The sequence below is a fragment of the Chaetura pelagica genome, unplaced genomic scaffold (assembly GCF_000747805.2).
Source record: "Chaetura pelagica isolate M959 unplaced genomic scaffold, ChaPel_1.0 scaffold221, whole genome shotgun sequence".
Lineage (NCBI taxonomy): Eukaryota > Metazoa > Chordata > Aves > Apodiformes > Apodidae > Chaetura > Chaetura pelagica.
Window position 1 is genome coordinate 2688317 of NW_009952533.1, and position 22378 is coordinate 2710694.

Below are 22378 nucleotides of genomic sequence, written 5' to 3' on the forward strand. Positions count from 1 at the left end.
ATCTGGAAGGATCCTAGCTGTAAAGAAATCAGAATGGTCTTGGAGGTCATCTTCTGGAGTGATGATGCTAGCTAGGCAACTGTTCATCCTTAACTTGCACTGTCGTGTAACAGGATAGACAATAAGACACCTTTTATCTCTGATTTCTAATTCTGGTTTTGATGCATGTTCTGGATGTGTTTGTTTAGCTTCATGCTTTGAAGTTGTGTGTTTTTCTTATTCACTGTTATTCACATGGCTTTTGGTAGTATGGGCTCTTTTAACATCTCATTAATTTTCCATCTGCTGTAGAACTCATTTCTCCCATGAGGTATATAATGTTATCTTATGAAAGTTTTACATCTTCCAAATTTTAGTGATTCAGACTTCCCTTATGGTTTGTTTTTTTAATTTATTTTTTTTTTCCAAAACTGGGTTTAACTCTTATCTTGATAATTAGTTGGGTTTTTTTTATGCTTGGTGATTCTAATCCTTAACTTGGGTCTAAGGCTAGGTTTTAGAAAACTGTTGATCAATGTAGTCATTTTGGATACCTAATGCAAGAGGATAATTTTTGGTGAAAAGTATCTGGAATCTCTCTAAAATAATTCAATTAGGTTCATGTGCCTTCATAATGCAGAACAGCTGTTTTGAATCCTGTTTGTTTTGACCACAGTAGATTGTTCCTTCCGTATAATTTAGGAGTGGTTCTTACTTCATATATTTAGCTGTAAAAACCAGATCATTAAGCACTGAAGTAGCTGTAATTGCCTGTGAACTTTTTCTTTCGGTGAGATCTCTTCTGGATTTGGTATGAAAATATGGGAAGGATGCTTAAAAGGCAAATAACATCCTTCATTTTCCTCCTGCACCTCTCTTGGTATACTCAGAGTGGGTGGATAGCTTATAAATGAAAGCAGCTTTGGGTAATTCAGTGACCTGGTCTTGGCACTGTTGAAGGCAATGATATTTTCCCATTAACTTTAATGGAAGCAGAGTCGAAACTCTTATTTGACATTTCAAAAGTAGTTAAATTTAATACTGTTACAGGCTGGATATTTTACTGTCATTTCACTGGCTCCTTCAGTTTCTTGCACTTTTGTGTCTAAGTGCTGGTGGTGTTTGAATCTGTGAATGTGTGCCTTATAGTTGGGTTTTGTTTATTCAGTGAGTAAATGTTTTCCCTATTGAAGTGAAGCCCTTGCCAAAGGTCATTTGTTAGCTACAGTTACAGATCTTAGTGGGTAGTAAAATCTCAGTCCCATGAGAAATTCTTCCAACTTTTTCTCCTAGTATTATGTACAGTCAGTTTAAACTGCTAAGAAAAAGACAAGTCTCTTTAGTAACTTAGTACAAACACTGTGTGTTTTCACTGTGCATTTACCAATTTTATGTGCAAGGAAACAGCTATTATAGAACTATGTAAGAAACTGTTTCTTTCCTTGTTCATTGTAGAAACCTAGTTGGCATGGAAAAAATACTCATTATAATATATCCTGAGGAAGGCTGGCTGTATTTGAGTTGTCCCTGATGCATGGAAATTTTACATTTTGTACTTTCATATAGCTCTTTAAAAAAGTTTGGTATAAGTAGCTTTGGTGCAAAGAGTTCACCTTTCCTGATGTGTGGAATAGTTAATTAGTCCAGTGGCCTAACCCTTTCCTATGTGGACCTTGTCTCAAATAGAAGTACATACTTAAAAGACACTTTTTGGATATGAAATGTCTGCAGATGACACAGTAAATTAATGGAGGTGGAAGATACTGTAGGGATTATTTTATTCCTCACCTTTGTAGCTTCTCTGGCATGAGAGAGAGATATAGAAATACATCCTTTAATAGCCACATTAAAAAAAAGGCAAAAAAAAAGCCTGTATGCTTGCTTACTTGTCTTCAGTTTGTGATGTTGGAGAATAAACAGAGGGAGTTAGAGATGCATGGGTGCCTGCAGGGCTGTGATCTTACTGGCATCACCGAGACCTGGTGGTATGGCTTCTCTGACTGGAGCATCAGAATGAAGGGTTATAAACTCTTTAGGAAGGAGAGGCAGGAGAGACAAGGTGGTGGTGTTGCCCTCTATGTCAAAGACCAGCTGGAGTGCATGGGCCTTTCCCTGGGGATCGATGAGGAGCCAACAGAGAGTTTATGGACTAAGATTAAGGGGAAGGCAGGCACAGGGAATGTTACAGAGGGGGTCTGCTACAGGCAGCCTGACCAGGAGGACAGTACAGACGAGACACTCTACAGACGAAGACAGGAGCTGCTTTGTGTTTGCAAGCCATAGTACTCATTGGTGACTTCAGCCACCCTGATATCTGTTGGAGGGACAACTCTGCAAAGCACAAATAATCCAGGAGGTTCCTAGAGTGTGTAGATGACAACTTCCTTTTCCAAGTAATCAAGGAGCCAACAGGGAGAGGTGCTATGCTGGACCTTGTTCTCACCAACAAGGAAGGGCTGGTGAGGGATGCTAAGCTGAAGTTCAGCCTTGGTTGTAGCGACCATGAAATGGTGGAGTTCAAGATCCTTAGGGCAGCAAGGAGGGCTCACAGTAAGCTTACTGCTCTTGACTTCAAGAAGGCAGATTTCAGCCTCTTCATGGATCTGCTTGAGAGAATGTAATGAGATAAAGTCCTGGAGGGACAACAAGGAAGGGCTGGTGAGGGATGCTAAGCTGAAGTTCAGCCTTGGTTGTAGCGACCATGAAATGGTGGAGTTCAAGATCCTTAGGGCAGCAAGGAGGGCTCACAGTAAGCTTACTGCTCTTGACTTCAAGAAGGCAGATTTCAGCCTCTTCATGGATCTGCTTGAGAGAATGTAATGAGATAAAGTCCTGGAGGGAAGAGGGGCCCATGAAAGCTGAATTATATTTAAGGATTGCCTTTTTGAGGCCCAAGAGTGATGCATCCCAACTAAGAGAAAGGTAGAAACTCCAGGAGGCTGGCCTGGATGAGCAAGCAGCACCTAGAAAAGCTCAGACTTAAGAAGGAAGCATACAGAGGGTGGAAGCTAGGGTGGGTACCATGGGAGGATTACAGAGAGGTTGTCCAAGCAGCTAGGGATCAGGTTAGGAGAGCCAAATCTCAGATAGAATTAGATCTCACCAGGTTTTTACAGAGCAGTAAGAAAAGCTTCTGTAGGTATGTTGGGGATAAAAGGACAACCAAGGCCCCCCTGAAGGAAGGTAGACAGTATATTGAGAACGCTGAGGTTTTCAGTGACTTATTTGCATCAGTCTCCTCTGGCAAGTGCTCCAGCCTCATCACAAAGGCCACAGCAGGTGAAAGCAGGGACTGGGAGGATGAAACATCCCCCACTGTAGAAGAAGAATAGATTTGTGGCCATCTAAAGAACCTGAAGGTGCACACGTCTATGGGACCTGATGGGGTCCATCCACAGGTTCCCAGGGGGCTGGTGGATGCAGTTTCTGAGCCTCTGTCCATGATACGAGAGGTCATAGCGGTCTGTGTCTGTTGAGGTTCCTGCGGATTGGAAAAAAGGGAACATAGCCCCTGTTTTTAAAAAGGGGAAAAAAGAAGCCCTGGGGAGCCATAGGCTGGTCAGTCTCACCTCTGTGCCTGTGAGATCATGGAACAGATTGTCCTGGAAAATCTGCTAAGGCACAGGGAAAATAAGGAGGTGATTGGTGACAGCCAACATGGCTTCACTAAGGGCAAATCATGCCTGACCAATCTGGTGGCCTTCTATGACAAAGCTACAGAGATGGTGGATGATGACAGAGCAACTGACATCATCTACCTGGATTTGTGCAAGGCATTTGACACTGTCCAACATGACATCCTGGTCTCCATACTGACAAGACATGGATTTGACAGGTGGCCAGTTGGTGGGTAAGTAATTGGCTGGATGGCCTCACCCAGAGAGTTGTGGTCAATGGTTCAGTGTCCAAGCGGAGGCACGTGACAGGTGGTGTTCCTCAGGGGTCAGTATTGGGACCAGTCAGGGGTCAGTATTGGGACCAGTACTGTTCAACATCTTTGTTGGAGACATGGACAGTGGGATTGAGTATATCTTAATCAAGTTTGCTGATGATACCAAGCTGTGTGGTGCAGTTGACACCCTAGAAGGAAGGGACACCATTCAGAGGGACCTTGACAGGCTGGAGAGGTGGACCTGTGCCAATCTCATGAAGTTCAACAAGACCAAGTGTCAATGACCTGCACCTGGGTCGGTGCAACCCCAGGCACAAACACAGGCCGGAGGGGAGAATGGCTGGAGAGCAGTCCTGAGGAGAAGGACTTGGGGATTGTACTTGATGAGAAACTTGACATGAGCTGCCAGTGAGTGCTCACAGCCCAGAGAGCAACTGCATCCTGGGCTGCATCACAAGAAGTGTGGCCAGCAGGGCCAGGGAGGTGATTCTGTCCCTCTGCTCTGGTGAGACCCCACTTGGAGTACTGTGTACAGCTCTGGTGCCCTCAACACAGGAGAGACATGGAGCTGTTGGAGAGGGCTCAGAGAAGGGCCATGAAGATGATCAGAGGGCTGAAGCACCTCTGCTATGAAGACAGGCTGAGAGACTTGCAGCTGTCCAGCCTGGAGAAGAGAAGGCTCCGGGGAGACCTTATAGTGACCTACCTGAAGGGGGCTACAGGAAAGCTGGGGAGGGTCAACATGCAGGTCCTAGCTTCTCTATCATACAGACTTTATTACAAGTCCTTAATCTCTTCAACCCAAAGGAATTTACACCTTTTTTTATTTTTCATTACTGATGTGCAGTTGGCAGTAGAAAATGCCTGCTGTACCTGTAAATCTTACTGCATTAAAATTAGTTGATTTGCACAGGTATAATATATTCTGGTGTCAAAGCACTACCATGTCATTGGAGTGTAGATGCCTTCTCTCCTTCCTTTTCTGTTGTTACAGTATTTCTGAAAGCTGACAGAGACTCTGTCAAAAGGTTTCAAGGCAAAAAGATACAATTTGTTTGGAATGTAATAAATAAGGAGACAAAAATTGTACAACCATACTGAGAGATTTGCCCAGGAGAAGAGACAGGAGCTTGTTTTGTGGACTCTACTGTGTGTGCTTGGCAGCGTGCTTCATTTTGAAAAGGCTTGCTCTGGTAAAAAAGCAGATAACCAGTACAGATGTTTAGAACATCAATATATTTGCCTCAAAGAGTACGTCTCAGGCTATCAGTATATCTCCTGGTCAGTTATTAATCTGCAGAAAGTGGTTTATTGATGCTCAGGGGGAAGCATTTTAGGAGGTGGCTTACTGAAAACGCTGGGTGGAATGCTGGTAAGTGCAGTTCAGCCAATACATGCATGTATCAGTAGAAAATTACAAAGAAAACAGCACCAAAACAGTGATCACAGACATTTACAACTGAGTAACTTCTCTTTTCTGATACATTTTGGAAGTGTTTTGGAGCTTTGTCTAGAAGCCTGAGGCTGGCTTGCTTTACTCACGTTGTCCCACTGAAGTCAATTTGCCTTCTTGGGTGTGCAGAGAGCAAAGGCTTTTGCTGATGGATGGCAGCAATGTCTGCAAATGATCATTTCTCTATCCTAGGTCTGTCCACCTGGTCCCAGCATTCCAGATCGCGGCATCGGAGGACTTCGTGTTCCAGACATGAAGATCGGAAACCTTCTGAGGTATAGCTAGAATTTGGTTTGCATTTGGTATTTTGTCTATCAAATAAATACAAAGCCTTCTACATGTTCTAGTAGTTAGTACATTTCTTCTGATTTATATTTTCTTTCCCTTTTGCTACATTTTAGCTGGCACAAACCCCTTGTCCCTCTTCCATCCCCTCCCCCTGCTTTTATTTTTGTTTGCCAGGAGATTAGGGAGCTCACCTGCTGGCACAGCCACTCTGACACCCATTCAGCATAGCTGTGGAGTCTTTTTGTGGTATTTTAGGCATCAGGGTTTATTTGTAGCTTGATTTGTGAACAGTGAAAATTTAGGTGCATTTATTTCATAGTAGGTATTTAGTTAGGTGTGTGATCTTTGTTAAAGTGCTTGTCAAACTAAAAATCTGCTTCCTGACAGTTCTGTCTTGCATAGCTCTTTGAGGAAGTCCTGTCAAGGGAAATATAAAACTTAGAACTTCCCAGGATGGATCAACTGTTAGTAACACATAAAAGCAATCCAATTCTTTGGAGATACTTTCCCCGAATCTCCCTATCTTCAGGCACTGTGGACTTTGTAGAGGCTGCAAAGAAAGCATTAGCTTTGGGAGACGGAATTGCTCTGTTTTCCTTACTTGCCCAATACGTGTTTTCTGATTCATTTGTGAGTGATTGCTGTTGAGAATAAGCATGCTTTATCAATCTCCCAAATGACAGTGAACCTAAGTCCCAGAGAAGATTTTTCACAAGAAGAATCCCATTCATTCTTCAGTGTGAACTGCACCTGGTACTTTTGTTTTCCAGTCTTCTTTTTTGACTGTTGTTTTGGTTTTTTTTCTTTCTGTTAATGCAGAGACCCCTGGTGAATTTATTCTTGCTGGTGTTAGGCTTGCTTTCCTTAGTTCTCTTTTGTACATCCCTTAGAAGTAGCCCCTTAAACACAGTTTTGAGAACTACCTCATGAAAGGCTGTCAGGAAATAAGCTGAGATAATCACAAATCTTACCGTTATTTTCTGTGTACTTCTGTTTTCTCCTTTCCCTTTTCTTGCATTTGTTGTAAAAATCTTTGCAGTTTTGTGCTGTTCTTTATTGTTTTCCCAGCCTGGATGGACTTCTTATATACTTCCCTTTAGCTCAGTTCCAGTCTTTTCCACTAGTCCCGTCCTCTTTCCATTTCCATTTTCTCTGCTTCCCACAGAACATTCTGATAAGTGTGCTGGCAGAAAAGTGACACTTATAAATTCCTTGGGTGAAATCCTGCTCTCATTGAAGTTGCTGGCAAAATTCCTATTGACTTCAGTGTGGCCAGGGTTTCACCCTTCGGTTTTGAAGTGTTCAGTGCTTCTAAGAGCTGACACTTCTGTAAGCTCTGCTTTGCTCTGGGCACTCTGATTGCATCAGAAATTAGAGCAGAAAGAATGGTGTCACAGGGCCACAGGCCTTTGAAGGAGCTTCTTGGCTGTCAGGTGCTGCATTAGCTTTGCTTTTGAGGTAGTTTTGTGTGACAAATTTCTGAGAGCCTGAGTTACTTTGGCTTTTAGATGGGGCAAGTTTTGCATCCCATTTAATATTTTTAGTTTTCATTTGACATTTGATTCCTTTCATTCAAATCACCTTGAAGTGCAGAATCTCCTGGCCAGCTGTGCTTGTTTGTTTTGTCAGCCAGTTTACTTTGTGGCTTATTTTTCATTTCTTGATTGTAGCCTCCCAAGGCTTGTAATTTGGCTGTTTAAAAGATTTAATTATATTTCATTACCTGTATTCATCCTGTCTTGCATGTGGTAATACTACTCTTTATTTTTTAATGCTGGTAGTTTTTCTGAACATGTCAGGACAAGTGTTAAAGAAAATGTCATTATTTTGTGCTATTTTTAAGACAAAACCAGAGTGGAAATGGAAACATACTGAGACAGAAGTGGGATTGTGTGTGTTGGGAGGGAGATTTCAAGATGTGCACTGTGGTAAGGCAAATCACACTTGGAAATATTCTCAGCAGTATAACTGTTTCCCTAAAATATTTCCCTAGAATCCTAGGGAATCCTAGGGAATCTGTTGAGATTTCAAGTGTGTGAATAGTGAACTACAGAAATTACTGTCCTGCCTAATTAGCCCTCTTTATAGATCTGGTTCTTCCTCAGCCATGTGCAACAGTTGACTGAAGCTAATGTAAAACAGACTTTGTGGCGACTGGTTTGGGACTGGGTAGGAGACTGGGAGGTTTTGTCCCTTTTTCCTATTAACAGCCCCATGAGTCTCTAGAAGCACTGCCTGGACTCTGTCTTTTCCTTTGTAACTTTGCAGTGTGGGGCTGGGTGAACCTTGACCCTGTCTACTACAGAGTGAGCAGTCTGCAGGGGAACTTTTCTTGAGATGTTACCTACCTTTTTCTTGTCCTGATGGTACTTATTTTCTGTCACCTGGTCACTTTTTAACTCTTTCATTTGAATGTGGCGCTTGAGCAGTTAAAAATTTGTGGTTGTGGAGGTGAGGAGTGCTGATGCAGTTGCTGTAGTCTACAGCAGCCTTGCTTGCCTTACTGTGAGAGCAGGGTGGGGAGAGCTGGAAGACAAGTGCTGGCTTGTAGTTCTGATGCCAGTGATAGCAGCACCCTTTGCTTTCTGCAGTGCTGACAGGCAGTGGCAAACCAGGCTGAAGCTGCCACAACAGTACCACAGAATGCCAGCTACAAGAGTGAATCCCTTTTTATTTCATTCTATTGCTGCTTGTTTATGGCTGCTAACCCAAAAGTTGCCAAACATCCTGCTTGTTTTAGAGGTGCACGCCTTTGCAAAGGCAAAGGAAAATTACAGTGATGATGCAAAGGTGTCTGTAGCTGATTGAATGACAAGTGTCTGTGCTGAACATAGAGATGCCACTAGAATTCCAGTTTGGGTCTTACTTTATTTGATTTTTTTGGTTGTTATTTTAAATACTTGCACAGATAGTCATCTCCTTAGAATTTCCTCTTGCGGCTGGTCATGATAGAGTCATGCCTTGATTTCTACCACAGGGAATTTCTAGAATGTCTTTGGATTAGTCAGAGCTCCAATAATCTTTTTTTTTTTTAAAAAAAAAAAAAAAAAGGAGCAAAAATGAGTCTTTGTGCTGCTGTTTCAAGGCGCAAATCTCCTGCAGTGTTTGTTGCAGCCAAAGCGGAGGTAAAAGTACCTTTTAGCAGCTTGTCTCCTGTGCAGGGGGAAAGTCAGGACTTGTAGTGGAGTTAGCTGGCAGTCATTGGTATTTGTACCTTCAGCCACCCCTTTCCCTGCAATGAGGCTCAACTTCTGTCCTGCAGTGGGCTGGATTAGGTCACTGTTGATACAGTGACCTTGTTACACGCTGTGCTCCATGGTTACCCTGAAGCTGTGAATCATAGAGTGTAAATATCAAATGTCAGTGTCTCTATTTTTTCTCTTGGTCACTCTCTTTGCAGGTGTTCAGAACGGACCTGATCACTGCCATGAAGTTACATGACTCCTTCCAGCTGAACCCTGATGAATACTATGTGCTGGCAGACCCCTGGAGGCAGGAGTGGGAAAAGGGAGTTCAGGTGCCAGTTAGCCCAGGGACCATCCCAGAACCAGTAGCCAGGTATAGTTTTGAGGAATGTAAACAAATGCACAAATGTTTATGCTAGCAGCTTGTGTCTACATTGTCTTGGCTTCTTGAGCTTTATTCCAGAGTGCCTAGCTAGAAGGGTCTTGGTTCTCAGAGACAAAAGCAGCCTGCCTCAGCTTTTTGTATGGTTGGAGAGGCCAGCCCTGTTCTGCCTTGTGTGTTGAAATATGAATCACAGAATAATTTTTGGCATTACATTAACATGGTGTGTGATGACAGAACCTTAAAAAAAAGCTTCTATTTTTAAGCCCAGACTTGACCTCACTCAACATTGCTGGGAGAGCCCTTGTCTGATGCTTCTTCTACTCAGTTCCAAGCCATAGATTCCTTTCAAGGAACAGTTAGACAAGCCAAACTGCAGGGCTAGAGAAAATACAGGTTTTATCTTGCTTTTGTTTAATTTTTTGGTTGTTTCATTTACTTAGGAATTTTTTTTCAGCTGTTTTAAGAACCATCCCAGTGTGCATATAACTAAATATATCAATATGAGATTTTCTAACTTTTGTCCAAGAAACCATTATTTTCCTTACCTTATTTGTTACACTTAATGTTTTCTGTTTCAAATTAAGCAGTATAGTTATGAGGGCGGGAATGTGCTGCAGCCCAGAGATCTATTTTATGCTTAGTTGAGATTGGCATTGGAGAAAGTGAGAAGAACATGGATTATTTCCATTTGATCATACTAGATCTCTTTGAGTAAGTCCAGGCTGGCCCATAAGGCATTAGCAAATGACCCACCAGTGTTGGTGGGGCCAGAACAGTCCAATCTTGACATACAGCAAAACGTTCTGGGTGATGCTGCACTGCTTCTGTTAGGTCTGTGCCTGTCAGCTTTAACCTTGGAGTAGAGGGACTACAGGAATGTTTGTTAGTGTTTTTTGTGTTCTGTGTGGCAACCTGCAGACTGCTGCACAGCCCTGCTTGGTCTGTACAGTGAGGAACTTACCAGCACATCAGGTAAACCCTTTCCTTCCTTCCTTCTCCTTCTGAAGGATTGGACCTGGAGCTCCAAGAACTCTGCATTTTCCTCTCTGCTGTGCAGTTTAGAATGTGGGAGCCTACAATTTCCCTGCAGTGCTCACAGCCTGCTCCAGACTGACCTCACCCACTCACTGCGTAAAGGCACATATGTTGCACATGTGTGCTCATGTTGTCTTCTTGCTGCCTTCTCTTTCAAGCATCTCCCAAGGATGTGGGTGGGCTAGAAGACCTGTGCACTTTAGCAGAGGGAGACTTTCCAGGGCATCCCCACCATTTATTTTTCAGGGAGGTAGTTTTGTGGCTATATCAGATCCAGGTACTCACTTAGGAGAGAGCTTTTCTCTGCCAATGGCCAACATATTAAAGGAGTGAAGGAAAGAAGGCACCCAGAGTTAAAGGTATCAGCACAAGTGGCACCACTCTTAGTTGCTGAGTTGTCTTGTATGGTCGTACTGGAGAGCCCCTGCTGGTCAGAACAGCCCTCTGGTGCCTGATTATTATCCTCTTTGCCCTGTCACAGAACACTTGCAGAGCCCTGCAGTGGTTGCAGTGGTTCTGCAACTGTTCTGTGCCTCACTTTGGGGGAGGAGAGAGATGTTCTGTAAACTGAAATCACCAACAGTCAAATAGTAGCTGGTATAGAACAGAAGGAAAATGCAGTACAGATAGCTGATGGTAATTAAATACATAATAGAGAATAAAAGGTTTTTGCCTTGTAGCAACTGGTCAGGGCAGCAAGAGGAGGCCCAGAGGGGTGGGGAGGTGATCAAGTTTGTGGGGAGGCAGTGTGAACATGCAGTCAGATGGATATTTCAGTTGAATGTAGGTTTTGGTACATAGTGTTGAGTTTTAAATATCTTTCTATCAGTAAAATAAAGAGATGAAGGTTTGTTTTGAAGACAAACTACCTGTGCTTATTTCTTCTGTGCCACTACAGTGGTATTTCGACAGCATGTGCAGGGTGCTGTCCACAGGTTGTGATTTCCACATGGAGTGGAAGGAATTTATGGTACAAAGCAGTGCTCAATTTAAAGTAAATTCTGTGAGTTGTGGTAGTTTATAATTAATTCTGTGCAGTGTGACTGGGAGCAGTTTGGCCAGTGCAATTACCCTGGCAGGGTCATTCAGATTCTTCCACAGACCCCTTCTGCACCTCAGAAGCCCCAAACTCAGCATTTGGTTCTTGCTCACTATTTCTTAGATTGTCTGAAATAAGCTAGAAGAGGGGAGGATTTAGGGCTGTGCAGGAGACTGAAAAGGGTAGTGGCTTTACTGAGATCTTTGTGTGCAGATACAGTAGCAGCAAATCAGGGTCTTCTGATAGGAGGAGGAGTTCATACGTTGGACGTCAGATAGGGGCGAAATAGATAGGGGAGGATGTCCTGCTTGTTGTGGAGCTTAGCCTGTTCCCAGCAGAAAGTTGTGTCTACATGGAGTGGTGCTATCTCCTCCCTAGCAGTACTAGAGCACCAAAAAATGATCAGCCCTGGTGCTTTCAGTTGGCTTACAGATAAAATACACTGTCATGGTTGGTTGTTGGCCAACTGGAACTTCCAAAACCTGAGCAAAGGTAGTTTCAGCAGTGGCTCATTAATATTTGTGCTTGGCCCAGCTTGATGTTAGTGATTGTGAAAGAGGAAATGCAGACCCAGGATGCCAGAGCTTGGATCTGCATGGATAAGTGAAGGTGAAGGTGGTGCAAATTACTGATTCTCAGTGGAAAGGCCTTCTGAATTTCACAAAGATGGGAATTTCGTAGTTACACACACACACACACACACACAAAAACTCAGAAGAAAAATACTGTAAGAAAGAAAATGTAAAATGTAGCAGGAAGTACTTACTTGTTCCTTGAATTTTTGTCGTCTTGATATTGTAGCTAAAGAGATTGATTTTTATAAAAGCCTTAAAACAGAGTTTAACATCTGTCTATATGGCTGCCACTGCTACATAAATATGCTGTTCCTACTCTAGCTTTGAAGAAGTGTGTATTTCAGGAAAGAGTAAGCAGAGCTGTGTCCTCTAAACTTTTCGTTTTCATTAGAATTCTAGTAACAAATTTGGTTTCTAGACAATTCCCATTAATTTCTTAACATACCTCCAATCCTTTATGGAAGTGTGCTCTACTGTTGCCTCTTCCCACCTCGGTGGAGCAAGATGATTACTTGGCTGGTTCGATGATTGCTGGTGATTGGTAGTCACTTAGAATGAGGCAGTTTGAATTCTCTGAAAACAAGTCTCTTGGCAGCCCAGCACACCTGACGTCTGCTTGTCTGTCTGTTTTAGGGTTGTGTCTGAGCCCAAAGCTGTCACCTTTACACGTCCCAGGAAGTACATTGTTTCTTCAGGCTCGGAGCCCCCGGAGCTGGGCTATGTCGACATTCGAACCTTAGCAGACAGCGTGTGTCGCTATGACCTCAATGAGGTGGACGTAGCATGGTTGCAACTTGCCAATGAAGAATTCAGGGAAATGGGTGAGCAACCAGTGCTTGTGTTTCTGTTGCTTTTTATTGCTTGTTTGTTTTTTTTTAAAACAGTTAGAAAACCTAAGGATAATCTTAGGCAGTGCAGCTGTGGGAAGAGCTTAGAGGTATGAAGAGATAGTAATCATGTCAGTTGGGGTAGCCATGTGAAACCAGGCCTGATGTGCTTAAGCCCTAAGATACATGATTTTGCAATTGCTGATGTGTATCTGCTTAAGCCAGGTCAGAACCTGGCCATGATTTTTGGTTTTTTTTTGTTTTGTTTTGTTTTTTCTATGCTGCTTTGCATTTAACAAGGGAATTCTCACAAAGTTCCCATTATGCCGTCAAGGTCCTTGAAAAGAACATTGAACAGACTGACTCAGGATCCGCAATTAAACCAGAGATACCAATCAATTAATTTCTCCTGTTAGTCCTTATTTATTTTTCTCTGTCACATACCCATATTGTCTTTTTAGTTAGTGGTGTTCAGAGCAGAGAAGGTCAACAAGAAGTCTAGGGAGGTTTAGAAAACCTGCACTGGCTGAACTGCACAGGGAATGAGACAGGAAGGAATCCCCACAGTGATTTATTGAAGAAACTTCCCAGCCTTATCGTGACTATTGCTCCAGTTCTGAAGCAGGAGGAGGAGCTGTCACAAGGGGAGCAACTGTTCTTTTTTCTACAGGATGGCTTGTGTGTGGGAAGGGGCAGGGGAGCAGGGCAAGAACAGGAACATTACTGTGGTAAGGTATGTACTTTAGGAGATGAGTTCAATGGAACTGACGAGGATGTAAGTCTGCACAGGACTTTTACCACATTGTTTGGGTAAGGGGAAAGATGCTGTGCCAGATGGAAGAAGTTTGGATTTTTGTCTTAACATTGTGGCAGTTCCCTGCTTTGGGTTGCAGTTTAGTTGTACAGGTTTCACCTGGCTGTAGTTTTGGGGTAGTTTCTTTGTAGTTTGTTTGCTCTAAATTTTGATCCACTTAGTTTTGCTTTACGCAGAGTGAAGGAAATGCTCCTGTCAGTACCAGGCAGTATATTATGGGTCTTGAAATATGTACCTGGGTGCTCTATCAGACACTGCACTTTACAGATACTGTTAATGTGCATTTGAAAAGGGAAATATATCCTGATCTGCAGTCATAGCACTTTTTTATGGTGTCCCTGCAGCTATGAGTTCCTTGTATTTTCTTTGGTACTTGTCAGAGTGCTTCAGGTACTGAAAATGTGTGTTCTGTCTTTACAGGAAGAAATGTAAGCATTTGAATTGAAGCCTCAGCCCCTTGATTCCTTCTTCTTAACCCTTATAAACGCACAGCGATATATCTCTAAGGTTTTTTTTAAATAAAGTAATAGCAATCATGAGGTCAGAATTTAGTTGCAAACTGGCCTAAAACCTGCAATCATCTGCTTTGCCAGTGTAGTATTTTGGGCTGCAGAGCAAAATTCACTCCTTTCATCAGCAGGATTTTGGGTGGTTCCTTCTTGCTACCTACCTTTCAGCTGCTTAGTTTGAGTAGTATGGGTTGCATTGATCCCTGCTGCAAGGATTTAGCTGTCAGTAAGGGAAATGGGAGGTAACTTTGTAGAGTGTCTTCTGATCTGGGGGAGATAGGTTATTTCTTCTTCATTTTGTGGAATTTGTGGCTCAGTTATTCACAGGGAGAGCCGAAAGAAGGATTTTCTTGTTAAAATACACATTGTGAGGTTGCCCTCTTCTGTATGTCACAGTAAACACTGGGTATTGGGAATCAACCCAAAAGCAGAATATCCTGAGCCTGCATTTTTTTGTAGTGATTTAAGTGTATGGAGAAACTTGTTCTGAACTGATTTTGCCAGAGGAAAACTATGGTTTGCAGAAGCAAAGCTTTCTTGGTTTCACAGGTGCTTGTGTGGCAGGATTTTGTGGTAAAGGTTGGTGTCATACCAACTTGGAAGATTTGCAGCCAGCTCAGTGTCACAGCAACTGAGAGATGGAAGCCAGAGGGAGGGAAGCACTGTGCTCTTTGGAATTTTTCTTGCTGCTTCTATGATAGACATTTTTCAGGTTTATAATAGTAATTTAATATGATTAACAAATTTGATTTCTGTAACACTATAATGTAATCAGCCTGTAGTTATGGTGTCAGGAGTGATTTTTTTTAACGGATGCTGTTTGAAAAGATCAAATCGCAGATTAGATGTTGGACTTGTTTATTGTCCCAGATTTGATGTTGTAATTATTACAACTGTTTTTCACTATTTTAAGCAAACTTATAAATGGGTGTAACAGGGTCTGCTCGAGACCTCTGTAGGGGTTGCACCCTGTTGGGTTGGAATTTGTAAAAAGTTGTTAGAAACTGCAAGTTTGCTACAAGTCTCATAGCAGATTTTGTTTTTGATTTCTCCTCTCTGCTGTCATCACTTTTAGTTCCAAACACTCTCAAACCTTTCACCAAAGGGTCAACATCTGGGTTACAAGCTGAAGGAAAAGCCATAGGCAGTGCTGTCCCAGGCGGAAAAATTATAAGAACACCAGGAAGCCGAAGTCAGTTTATGGAAGTTTTTCTCAGGATTTTGAAAGATTGATTTGGATACTCTGCTTCTATTAGTTTAATACTGTTACAAGACTTTGATGACTTTTCTTTTTAGTTTCCCTAGTTTATGCTGGAATAGGCATGATGGTCTAGGAATGACATATGTATGTGGGTTGGCTGTATCTACTCAGCTGTTAAGAAAGAAGTTGTAGTCGGTCGTGATTTTCACTCTTTAAATAACAACAACTCCTCTTTGCCAGGGATGTCTGAGCTGGATGAGTACACCATGGAAAGGGTCATAGAGGAGTTTGAAAAACGATGCTATGATAACATGAATCATGCTATTGAGACGGAAGAAGGACTTGGGATTGAATATGATGAAGATGTTGTCTGCGATGTCTGTCAGTCTCCAGATGGAGAAGATGGCAATGAAATGGTGTTTTGTGACAAATGCAATATTTGTGTGCACCAGGTATGGTGGCCAGAGCACAGTGTGTGTGTGTGTGGGGGGGTCTAGGGGTGGTGACAGAAACTTTTCCAAGCCATTAAAGATAAAAGGTTGGATTTTTTCCAGTGACAGGTATTGTGACAAATTATGTAATGGAGAAGCAGAATTGTTACATGTTATTCTAGAAATGTCAAGCTAAGAGGATTAAAAGTGGAATATTGTGTGTGTGTAGGAACTTAGAAGGTGAGGAATAGCCTCTGCAAAACACAGACGTGTTATTGCACCTGGTCACTTCTCTTGCTCTATTCTTTTCCTCTCTGCACACTTTGGGGGCTGGCACACCCTTAATATCAGCAATTTAGGCTCAAAAGGGAGGGGAAAAAAGAACTTCCAGGCAACCAGTAGGGACACAAGTAAGATTTATAATAATCATTTTCATTTGAGAATGTACTGACCCGAGCTGAGCTAATGAAAGCAATATTGTGTGCCACCTTTCTGCAGCAGTTAAGGAGTCTGCTTAGCATGGAAGAACAGATACAATTTTAGCATTACTGTTTCTGTGGATGCCTCTTACTGTGGGAGGTGCCTTCCTATAAATAAGCCTGTGTTTCCTTCCCAGCATTTTCATTCAGTGTTGTGAAATCTGTGTTGTCTGGTGAGCAATAATGGCATTTTCTTGCATGTGTTGCTTAAAGGCATTTATACAAACGGTAAAGAAATACACCTATGACAGCTGTGAAGTGTAAATGGCCATCTTGTGAGACAGAGTAAAGTGGATGTTTTTAGACCATTTTTAGAGTGGTTCTCTGATCCTTAGTCTCTGATATCAAATCTGCACCTTAAGAGGGTTAAAATTGACAGTAATTTGGACCAAGGTCTCCATAAAGATGCAATCTTCTGAAAAACGTGATCTTTCTTAGTTGCTGTTCTGCACTTTTCCCTCTAAATAAGAAGTAAACCCCCCAACAGGGAGTTCTTGAATTTGTGCTTCTTGCCCTTTGAATCACAGTCCAGTTTTTGTTACATTTAGTCTCTGTGATACTGTACTTCATCCTGCCTCACTGCTGGCAGGGCTGTTGTTGGGGGGCCACTCGTTCTTTGGGCTGGCAAAAATATTCTTCATTTACCCAATGGAAGTAGGCAGTGGCTTTTTGCCTAACAGCTGGTCCAGACTTCTGCTTCTCTCACTGGAAGACATTTTGGGAAAACAAATGGGGAAAATGATGGGCTGAATTTATGAAAGCATCCCAGGATCTCTCACAAGTTGATGTTTCTGTAGTGTTAAATTCCATGAAGAACATTTTGAGAGTTGCAAGAGGCTATGTGTAAACAGCTAAAAAGTAACAGAAATGCATGTTGTTACCTTTCTTTCTTTTCCCTTTCCTGTTCATGGGAACACAGGCATGTTACGGGATCCTGAAGGTGCCAGAGGGCAGCTGGCTGTGCAGGACCTGCGCGCTTGGGGTTCAGCCCAAGTGTTTGCTGTGTCCCAAGAAGGGTGGTGCCATGAAGCCAACCCGGAGTGGCACCAAGTGGGTCCACGTTAGCTGTGCTCTGTGGATTCCAGAGGTAGGTGCCAGTTCTCCAGGAGTTCAGGGCTCCACTGAGTCTGGGAGAGAAGAAATCTGTCAAAAACATTGTCCAACTTCGTGGGTGTTGCTACCATGAATGTTACTTATGTATGGTACTTTCCAGGATGAGAGGATAAAAGATTTTCAGTTGGGTATGAAGTCTGGCAGGATGATGCATCATCTGTAGAGACAGAAATTACATTACCTTTGACAACCAAAGTTAGGCCTCAAAAAATGAGGCCTTTTCAGCTAGCAAAGCTCATTTGACAAGGACACGAAGTACCATTTTATTTTGTAAACAGAACATTAAAAGTGAATCAGGAAGGTTTGCTTGTGACAGTGAGAATTCATGTGGTTTCTCATAATCAAAATATTCATCCGGTATGATAATTTTATATTGGAGAGATTCACCTTGAAACTGTTCTGTCCATGCAGTGAGGAACTGATTTTTTAAAAAAGCAATTTCGATTTTTTGAGTTCCTTATAAACTGGAGAACTTGGGTCATGCCAATTTTGCATATGCATACAAGGGATTTGATTTCTTTGATTAAACTGCTTCCTTTTTAATTTAACAGTGTTAATAGCTACTCTGTGTTTTTCTACCTTTTTTCTCTTAGGTGAGCATTGGAAGTCCAGAAAAAATGGAGCCCATTACAAAGGTTTCTCACATTCCCAGCAGTAGATGGGCACTGGTGTGCAGCCTTTGTAATGAAAAAGTTGGCGCTTCTATACAGGTAATTTAATTGCATAAATATCCATCTGTTTTGTCTTGTCAGTTCTCAGTAGGTACACAAAACGTGTATCCACAGTAAACTTGCTTTGATTTCTTATTTGTTACTATTAACTTAATTGCTCAGAGTGTGCTTTCGAATTCGAATATTAGTGTGCTCTTACTGTCTAGAAAAATTTTAATAATAATAACCAGATTGTTCCATAAGACTTCCTGATTTGTTGATATGCTGATTAGTACACTGAAATAAATGTTTTTGAGTAGAGGAAAACCCCTATATTTCTGTGATATTGTACATCTGCAAATGAAGCTTAAATGCTGAAAGCTTTCATGCTGAAACCTATCTGCTAGTCTCTATTTAGCTATTTTTTCTGTAACTAATTGATTGTTGGTCCAGCTTTTAAGTTGCTGAGTATCTGGTAATTTAATGTTAGGCTTTTTGAGCAATAGGAAAGAAACATATTGTTTGACTGGGCTGCCCTGAGATTCAAGCAAGCCACAAGCTGAGGAAATGAGCCTCATTTCCTCCACTGGTTGTAGATAGATTCTGGAGCTCTTGGTGTTTCTAAGGGGAAAAAACCAGTCCTGAGTGTGAGTTTCCCAGTTGAGGTTGCTGTAGCAGTGGTGCCACGTTCCCCTTCTGACTGCTGGTACCTGAGCTCAGGGGTGGTAACTGTCCCGAACAGTGAGGCGGGGCAGAATCAAAACAAATGCCAAGTCATCATAGTTCCAAAAAGAATGATTTCCATATGCAGTAAATAATTAAACTCTAGAGCCAGCACTGTAAAGCTGTTTGTTTCATACCAACAGCTCACATTCTTGGGCCAGTGCCAGTTTGACTCATTGCATACTTCTGAAATTCTCTCTGCAGTTGCAGTTGGATTCAGCCTCTCACCATAGCTTATGAATTGTTGCTAATAAATTACTGAATGGATCTGCACCAGAGCATTTCAGACTGGGCAGCCTAGATTCATATTTGTATGGGGTTGTTAGCTGTAAAGCACTTGCGGAACCTTTACAGTGGCAAATCACTCAGAAATGTTGAAAAATAATTCTAAGAACAATTTTAAACTATAGAGAGAATGAGAAAACACATTACCAAGCCACAGATTTTTTAAGTAGGAGATACTTGGTTCCCTGAGACACAAGACAACTCTGATCTACCTTACTCTTAGAATCATAAAATTACTAAGTTTGGAAGGGACCTTACAGATCATCAGGTTCCAACCTCAGCAGGGACACTTCCCCAGGCTGCACAAAGCCTCATCAAGCCTGGCCATAAACACCTCCAGGGAGAGGGGTTCCACAACCTCCCTGGGCAACCTATTTCAGCACCTTACTATCCTCATGGTGAGGAATTTCTTCCTGACGTCTAACCTAAATCTACCCTCTTTCAGTTTAAAGAACAAATGATAAGAGTAAGGCCCAGTGACCTACTTGGGGTGGTGTTGTGATTGTGTAGAAAAAAAGACAATAAAATGTACCTCAGTATTGTGGTAGTGTTCTTCACCTTCAAAGTACTTAATGTACCTTGGCAAAACAATCCTATGAAAGCTTCCTGAGACATAAAGGAAGATATTAATGTCTCATAAGAAGTCTGAAGTAGAGCTCTCTCTTTTGTGGCTGGTGGGTTACAGGATCCATGATGGTAGGACCAGCATTAAGACAGAAATTTCCTAAAGTCCTACACTTTTTTAAGATTAGGTTTTATCCATTTCCTTTTTCCCTCTGCTTCAAGTCATTTGATGAGGTTTCCAGAAAAAGCTGTAAAACAGCAATGCAGCAGTAGTTCCAGTGAAACCTATCAGTCCGTTTCTACTTAAGGAATGTATAAAATAGTAAATGTTAAGTGGAGAAAATAAATCTGTCCACAGCATATAAATCTGCAATTGTAATACCTCCTTGCAGAGCTGTCCCCTTCCTCTTGGATGCTGTTATGTAGTCAAAACTTCTGTCTGTTCTCCTGACCTGTTTTGAGGGGTAACTTACAGTAGTTTAAGTTGAACACTTGAGTATTTATGTACGTAAGTGTGCAGGGGAAAGGGGGGGTGTCCTTCGGTATTTCTTCCAATACTACCTCTCCCCTTCCAGGGATGACACAGGATGACGTGCAGGCACAATGGCTGCCACTTCAGACAGTTCTACATTTGAAATTGTGGGAGAGAGACAAAAAAAAAAATTACAGCTTTGCCTGACATTTTATAGGAGCTTTGTAAATCTTGTTGTCATTAAAACTAGTAGTGAGAAATATTTAATTTGTGTTGCAAAATTTTATACAGCAGAGAAAAAACATAGAAAGCCATGGCAATAGAAAGGAAGTAGCATTAACTGGATGAACTGAGAGAGTGATCCTCTAAGAGATGCTGAGATGTGCACAACAATTAGAAAAGCTGGCAGTATGGAAGTATGTATCAGGCTGGGCAGAGAGCAGCTGCAATAAGCTGGGAAAAACAAGAGTGGATATTCTCCCAGGTTTAGCAGATTTCCTTCTGATGAAATGGGCTTTCCCCTCTTCTCCCAGTAAAACATTAGCCAGGTGGGGAGAGCTGATTGTTCTGAACAGTGGCTCAAGTACTCTGCTGCAGTGTTCAGTGTTCCAGTTGGGCTGCTTTTGCCCTGGATGTTAGTCAGAGAGGAAAGGGCAAAAGGCGCTTTGGTATTTTTTAATTCCTTTCATATGTTGATTTTATTAAAGAATGCTCATTTGAAACTTCTGCAGTACCTTTATTTGCCACCTGGCTGCCGAGTCAATCTAAACTCCCAGAGGAGAAAGATCTGGCTTCTCTACAAAGTACTGTATAAACATCCTAGTGCAAGGCATTTCTCTTATGGTTAGATGATTTGGGTTAGGCATAGTTTTGTTTCCTCCTAGTTAAGAACACTAATGTTCATTTCCACTTTAAATCGTTTTCACTGGAGGCAGAGGCATGCGTGTGTATATACACAGAAATATATATATACGTAAACCTTTCCTTCTGTGGCTGGTGATAGCTATGGCAGCATTTTGCAAGAGGAAGTTACATGTAATTGAAACAAAGTGCTAAATCAGCTGAACTAGTGCCCGCCAGTTCATGATGGCTGGGTTCACTGGGAAGGAAGAAAAATCACTAAAAAAGGAATTTCCTGTTGTCCTTATCTCCCAGGTGAAGTGAAGGCTGAGTCAGTGATGTAGTGATTGACAGTGATTTAATGTTTGGTGTTACAAAATTGGGATAATCGGAAGAATTGCCCTCAGTTGGGGCCTTTTGGGTAGCAGGGGTCCAGGAGCTGAGAAAGACTTTGAATTGAAAATATCAGACTGACCTGGAGCCATCAGGGTATTTGTCCCTCTCCCTCATGCTGGCACAGTCAGAGGGGGAATGTTTTCCTCTGTGCAGCACTGCCGTATGTGAGGGCTCCAGGGACAGCAAGAATGCTCCTCTTGTGGATTGGCTTGTTATTGAACAGGGAAATTGAGCTTGGGAGGGCTTAACCACTCCTGTCCCACTGGAGCCCTTGATTGTTGCCTAGCCTGAAAGCTCTAAATAGTAAACCTAATTAAAAGGGAGCAAGAAAGTACATGCAGCTTAGAAGCAGAGCACAGTAATGGGACTGATACTCTAAAGCAGTCCTGGCTGCTTGAATAGTTTCAGGTAGTGTGGCTTCTTAAATTTATATTTGATTAATTTTAGTCTTAATTTCTGTAGTGTTCAGTGAAGAACTGCAGAACAGCCTTTCATGTCACCTGTGCGTTTGACCGTGGCTTGGAGATGAAGACTATACTGGCAGAGAATGATGAGGTGAAATTTAAGTCATACTGTCCTAAGCACAGCTCCACCAAGAAAGCGGATGATGAGACTTTTAGTGAAAGCCCCAGCCAGGAGAATGGGAATGGGATTCAGGACAGCTCTCTTCCTACCCACGTTGACCCTTTCCATAGCATGGATCAAAAGCAGGAGGAGGCCCACAGAGTCAGCCACCGCAAGCAAAAGCTCCAGCAGCTGGAGGATGAGTTCTATACATTTGTTGAGTCTTCAGAAGTGGCTAAAGCACTTCGGCTGCCCGAGGAGCTGGTGGGATTCCTTTACCAGTACTGGAAGCTGAAGAGAAAAGCCAACTTCAATAAGCCTTTGATTACCCCAAAGAAGGATGAAGAGGACAATCTGGCTAAACAGGAGCAGGATGTTCTGTTCAGAAGACTGCAGCTCTTCACGCACCTCCGGCAGGATCTCGAGCGGGTAAGCGGCTGTGCTGCCCGCGCTGGCGGGGGGTGTGCAGCCTGTTGGTAGCAGTTTCCAGACCCGGTGCTCAGTTCTTGCCCTTGCCTGCAGGCACTCTGTGTTGCATCTTGACTCAAAGCTGAATTGTCAGAAAAGACCCTTAACAGAAAATTTCTGCAAAGCACAGTGGTTACACCAATTACCCTTGTCAAACAGAGGGTTAGTTCACAGGGCCAGCAGGACTTGGTGTGTAGTATCCAATCTCCTT

The 22378-nt window shown here is 42.4% G+C and overlaps 1 protein-coding gene across 1 annotated transcript in view; it reads left to right on the top strand.

Moving 5' to 3' along the window:
- The window catches only part of JADE1 (jade family PHD finger 1), a 40089-nt gene that overhangs the window by 15125 nt on the left and 2586 nt on the right, over nucleotides 1-22378 (top strand). The window contains exons 5-11 of the mRNA XM_010008982.1: nucleotides 5484-5599; nucleotides 9013-9170; nucleotides 12465-12652; nucleotides 15423-15634; nucleotides 17012-17179; nucleotides 17799-17915; nucleotides 21598-22128. Coding sequence (XP_010007284.1) covers nucleotides 5484-5599; nucleotides 9013-9170; nucleotides 12465-12652; nucleotides 15423-15634; nucleotides 17012-17179; nucleotides 17799-17915; nucleotides 21598-22128 — 1490 coding nt within the window. The remainder of the gene's footprint in view (nucleotides 1-5483; nucleotides 5600-9012; nucleotides 9171-12464; nucleotides 12653-15422; nucleotides 15635-17011; nucleotides 17180-17798; nucleotides 17916-21597; nucleotides 22129-22378) is intronic.